Genomic DNA, 6,000 nt, shown 5'->3' with positions numbered 1-6,000 from the left:
TTGACGGAAATTTTACGAAAAATTCAAGGAAACTTTTGTAAAGTAAACTTTTGCTGAAGCAAACTGCTATTAAGGTATACAAATCGCCAAAAACGGAAAAGCCCGAACTTGACGGACATTTAACAAAATGTGGAAAGTGGCTTCAGTCGAACTTCATTAACTCCAATTCCATTATCTCGGAACTTCCCCTCAATCTTAACCCCCACTACAAGCTACGCGGTCTCCCACTGAGGGCGACACAACCCGGTACAAATTAATGTCGCCTCCCTAGTAGGTATCTTAGTTAAGATCTTGAAATCACAGTATATATTGGTATAATATTTCGATGTATTTTCCTTGACTTGCTCAAAATTTGCTCCATAATTGATTAATACTCCCACTAGGGTAATTGTAGATATAAGAGCGCATGCGCCATAGTTTACTTCTTAAGGAAGAAGGGACATTCGTTAACTTGGTAATTCCAAGAAATTTCCGCTCCTCCATGAACTAACTGTCCAAGTTAATGGAGTTCGACTGTATTAGGGTCATTAAGTCTGCAAAGAATGGGCTTTTCTCCCACTAATTGGCTATAATAAAATCTATGACTTTGCACTAGCGCGCATGCGCAGGAATGATTAAATTGTAGGAAAATGGTGGGAGAAAAACCTATCCATATCCAGATTATTTATGAAAAAAAATAGATTTAGGGCTTCAGCTTCAGTCATTAGTCATTAGCTTGTGTTCAACTGCTTCGCCTCGTGATTCATTACTGCTACGCTTTCTTTGATATTTTATTAAATATTCTAACGCTTTATAACTGCTCTGCAAGTTTAATATTTTCTCAATAAATAGCTTGTAAATTAAAGGCAACTATTCGTTGAGAATATCGGTTTGCCGCTGTAAATTTAAATATATTTAATTTAAATTTGTTCGAGCGCATTCGCTCAGACCACGTGTTTAAAGTTACACGTGATTTATTTCAAACGCATTGTACTAACGTCTCGTTTCCTCTATAACAATTTATAGTGTACAAAGTGTAAATAAGTTCTATAATTATTTATTGTTAAAATCTTGTGTTAAATTCTTAATTATTAAATCTGGCAGACCTACACTAGAAATCTATAGAGTATTCGATCACACGACAGTGCGCTTAAGTTACAAAGTATAAAGTCGTTATATTTTTCATCTCAGTAATTAGCAACTCAGTGATTAATATTTTGTCAGTATATATCAATGTAATTATAAACTATTGATAAATACATATAGTCAACTGATTCTGAAGTAGATTTAATTAAAAGAATTGAATTGTAAGTATTAGTTATTGTCGAGCAATATGAAAATTTCAGGATATTCCCATTGCCAAAAGCATCAAGTAATTTATACATGGGAAATTAATGAAATAACATCATTGATTGAGTCATCTGCTGATATCGATAACGAGACAGCAAAGCTCACCTCACCTAGCTTTACTACAAATGGCAAAACTGAAAATTCATGGTATTTACAACTGAGTCTATTACAAGAAAGGGAATGGATATCACTATATGTGTGTCGAAAAGATGGGAAAGATAACGGAAGAGTAAAGTTATCACTCTTTATTTTAGACAACCAAAATGAAAGAAAATTTATGAAAATTTCTGGTGGCATTCGGGACTTTACAGTTGGACGAGGAATTGCTAAATTCCTTGAAATAGAAGAGTTATTGACAAACAAAGATCAATTTTTACCGAATAATACCTTAACTGTCTGTGTTGAACTAACGATTTATGACGATTATCAATCATTTCTTACTAAAATTTCGTTGCAAACACCACAGCGCAAAATCACTGATGATCTTAAAGGACTCTATGATAGTAAAATAAATAGTGACGTTATTTTCGTTGTGGGCAATAAACAATTTAAAGCTCACAAGCTCATACTGTCAACACGCAGTCCTGTGTTCTTTGCAATGTTCTCGCATGGGATGAAGGAAAATAGAGACGGCGAAGTTGCTATACCTGATATAGAACCTGAAATTTTCAATAAAATGCTGGAGTTTATTTATACCGACGAGATAAATAATTTGGATGCGGATGCTGCGTATTTATTAGAAGCTGCAGATAAATATCAATTGCGAAAACTAAAAAGTTTATGCGAAGAATCATTATCTAAATCATGCAGGGTTGATAATGTCATTAAACTTATGGTTTTAGCAGATCTACATAATGCTAATCAATTATTTGAATATGCGCTTGAATTGATAACAAAAAATATCGATGCTATTATTGGGACTCCAGAGTATAAAATGTTAGAGGAATTTAAACCACTGTTATTATCAAAATTAATTAAAAAATTAGCGACTTCGATGAAGAGTAACGGTATATGCTTATTATTTTTATTTTTTTTTTTATTTATTTATTTGTAATTCGATTGACTTAATTTTTTTTTTTTTTCAGCTTCAACATATGAAAAATAATTGGGATGTTGTACACGAAGTACTCAATAAAAGAACGGCATTTGAGTTTCGTTTTTTTTTTTTTTTTGTATATTAATAAATAATTTTAGGAAGTAAAACTTAAGTATACATAACTGTATAAATATCTTTTAATATTATGTAACAAATTATTTGTACAAAGTAACATTACTTTATTTTCATATATTTTTAAATTAGTGCCCAATGTAAGCGTATATATAAGAAATTCCTCAGTGACGATTGTGGACTTGTAGAAATTTTTGTACTTTCATATCTGTTTGTTTTTATAAATATTTTCTAACATATATTCAAATTGTTATTACTTATTTAATTATAATTACTACAATATTTAATGCAAATTAAGTACGTACATCATAAAATTAGCATCATCGTTAAATTTTTTATCAGTAATTAGTAGCACTGATCAATATTTTGTCAATAAAATATACCGTCATTATAAAAATAAACTATTGATAAATGTATATACTCAACTAATTCTAAAATAAATTCAATTAAAAGAATTGAATTTCAAGTATTTGTTATTAGACAAAATGGAAATTTCCAATGATTCCTACTCCAAAAAACGCGCTAAGTAATTTATAAATGGGAAATTAATGAAACTATACCACCCAGACAGCACTCAAATCGACTTTACGACGACTTTTTGAAAGCGTCCTCAAGAAGTCTTATAATGTCTTCTTAAAGATGTCATTTTTAAGAACTCTTAATGAAAAGTTCTTGACGACTCCATAAATAAGACGTCAGTTTTGTGACGTCTAAATGTGTTCATTTTTAAACTTCTTTATGAAGTCAAAATTGGAAGCTCCTTAAAGACGTCATGGTAAATTCATACTGAAGTCTTACTGAGCTCACTATTATTGAGAACTTCTGAAGGACTTCTTTAAGATGTTAAGGCTGGACCGCACCTAACGAAATCCCGAATTTAAGAATTCTAATTATTTATTAAATAATTATCATAACAGCAATTTTCTTAGCTTCCGACTAAAAGCAGAAGACGAACTTCCTCGGAAGATTTTTATCATCCGAGTCCCATAAATATTCAAAAAGTAATATTAGAATTCTTAAATTCGACATTTCGTTAGGTACGGCCGAGCCCTAATGAGACGCCCAAATCATAAGTAGGAACTCATTCAGAACTCATTAAGACGTCATTTTGCTATCTGGGACATTTATTAAGTTGACTGAAAACTATGAAGACATAGTAAAGCTTAATTATAAATTCGTCATGCGATAAAAATAAATTATTTACTTGTAAAAATATATTGAAATTAAATTACTTTTCAGTAATACAAAAAAATATTATTAACTTACCCAGACGGCATTCAAGTCGGAATGACTGCTTTACGACGTCTTTTTGATGAAGTCATCAAGAAGTCTTGTGACGACTTTTTAAAAGTGTAATTTTTAAGAACTCTTAATTAAGAGTTCTTTAAGACTCCATAAATAAGACATCAGTTTTTTGACGTCTAAATGTATTCTTTTTTTAACTTTTATATGAAGTCAAAATTAGGAGTTCCTTAAAGATGTCATGGTAAATTCATCATGAAGTCTTACTGAGCTCGCTATTAGGTGACTCATTCGACATCTTGAGAACTTCTTAAGGACCTTTAAGATATTAAATGATGTTCATGAGGCGTCCAAATCATAAACAGGAACTCATTCAGAATTCATTAAGACGTGTCATTTTGCTATCTGAAACATTTATTAAGTTGACTAAAAACTATGAAGACTTAGTAAAGCTTAATTATAAATTCATATATGCGATGAAAATAAATTATTTATTTGTAAAAATATATTGAATTCAAGTTACTTTTCAGTAATAAAAAAAAAAATATTATTAACTTACATTCATCTTAACAATTTTTGTTAAAAAAATTGTCAGTCAGCTACGTGTTCACACTCATAAATGTTTATCAGGATACTCGCTAAAAGAAATAATTAAATTTTTGTAAAAAAAATAATCATCTTTAGAAGTAATATACTAGGAAAAATGATGAAATAGTTATTTTTTCTACAAGTATTTTCAAAATTATTATTTAATTTTATTTCATTATTAAACTGTTAGTAAAATTAATTCGTTGTAATTTGAAAATCGCGCGAAATTCTATTACCATTAAAAGATAGCGCTACTGTAATAATTAGTGAAAATTATAATTATGCTTTAGGACTCAATGGACTGTTACAAAACCAAAAGTCGTTACATTTTTTCTCTCAGAGTAGTCAAAGTAACGGAGTGATAATTATTTTAACAGAAACATATTATTTTAATAATAAATTATTAATAAATGAATAAACATACTCAACTAATTATAAAATAAATTTAATTAGAAGAATTAGGTTTCAAGTATTAGTTATTGTTAAGCAACATGGAAATTTTAGGTTACTCCGATTCCAAAGAGCATTAAATAATTTATAAGTGGAAAATTAATAAAGTAACATCATTTATTGAATGTTGTAGAAACGATACTGACTTAATAATATCTAAGTCAACTAAATTTAGAACAAGTGCTACAACTGAAAATTTATGGCATTTACTCCTGCGAGTTGAATTTGACGAGGCAACAGGAAAAAGGGAATGGGTGTCATTATATTTGTGTCGAAATGATGGAAAAAATAAAATAAGAATAAAGTACTCACTGTTTATTTTAGATAACAAAAATGAAAGGAAATTTTTAAAAACTTATAATACTAGCAGTAAATCTGAAGAACGAGGATGTTTACAGTTTCTTGAAATAAAACAGTTACTAGAAAATAAAGATGAGATTTTACTAAATGATACTCTAACTCTATGTGTTGAACTAACTATTTATGACGATTATAAAATAATTCCTGCTGAGTTTCAATTGCAAAGTGTCAGATAACCGATGATCTCAAAGAACTTTATGATAGCAAAACAAACAGTGATGTAATTTTAGCTATAGGTGATGAACTGTTTAAAGCTCTCAAGCTCATTTTGTCAACTCGTAGCCCAGTATTTTTTGCAATGTTCACTCATGAGATGAAGGAAAAAGAAGAAAATGCTGTGACTATCCCTGATATAGACCCAAAAATATTTGAAAAAATTTTAAAATTTATATATACTGATAATATTGATAATTTGGATGCGGATGCTGAGTCTTTATTAGAATCGGCTGATAAATATCAATTGCTGAAGCTAAAAAGTTTATGCGAAGAATCATTATCGAAGTCAGCCACTATTGATAATGCAATTAAACTGATGATTTTGACAGATCTGCATAATGCTAATCAATTACTGGAGTTTATTTTTGAATTTATAATAAGAAATTTCACAGATGTCATTGAAACTCCAGAGTATGAAGTATTGGATAAAACTAAACCATTGTTATTATTAAAATTATTTAAAAAATTAGGAAACTTGAAGGAAAATTAATGGTACAATACTTTTTTATCTATTTTATTTGTTTATTCATTCATTAACATTTCAAATCATATTAGTTTTTTATTTGCTACAAGCTTCAACAGATGAAAAATTCTTGCCACATTAGAAGCTATTACCAGAAAGGACTTGGTTAAATAGAGGACAAGAT

At 29.3% G+C, this 6,000-nt stretch overlaps 1 protein-coding gene across 1 annotated transcript; it reads left to right on the top strand.

The window, feature by feature from the left end:
* Positions 1-1,312: 1,312 nt before the first annotated feature.
* LOC103580273 (speckle-type POZ protein B) lies at positions 1,313-5,313 on the top strand. The gene is made up of 2 exons (XM_053740764.1): positions 1,313-2,336; positions 5,102-5,313. The coding sequence occupies exons 1-2, from the start codon at positions 1,313-1,315 to the stop codon at positions 5,311-5,313; spliced, it is 1,236 nt and encodes a 411-aa protein (XP_053596739.1).
* The last annotated feature ends 687 nt before the right edge of the window (positions 5,314-6,000 follow it).

This window comes from Microplitis demolitor, chromosome 7 (genome assembly GCF_026212275.2).
Source record: "Microplitis demolitor isolate Queensland-Clemson2020A chromosome 7, iyMicDemo2.1a, whole genome shotgun sequence".
NCBI lineage: Eukaryota > Metazoa > Arthropoda > Insecta > Hymenoptera > Braconidae > Microplitis > Microplitis demolitor.
The sequence above is the reverse complement of the archived record's forward strand: the minus strand, read 5'-3'. Positions and strand labels throughout refer to the sequence as shown.

What these genes read in the sequence shown, in the direction of transcription:
- LOC103580273 (XM_053740764.1), top strand. Translation starts at nt 1,313, where the DNA reads ATGAAAATTTCAGGATATTCCCATTGCCAAAAGCATCAAGTAATTTAT. An exon ending in GACTTCGATGAAGAGTAACG is followed by an intron (nt 2,337 to 5,101) that starts GTATATGCTTAT and finishes TGTTTATTTTAG; the next exon opens with ATAACAAAAATGAAAGGAAA.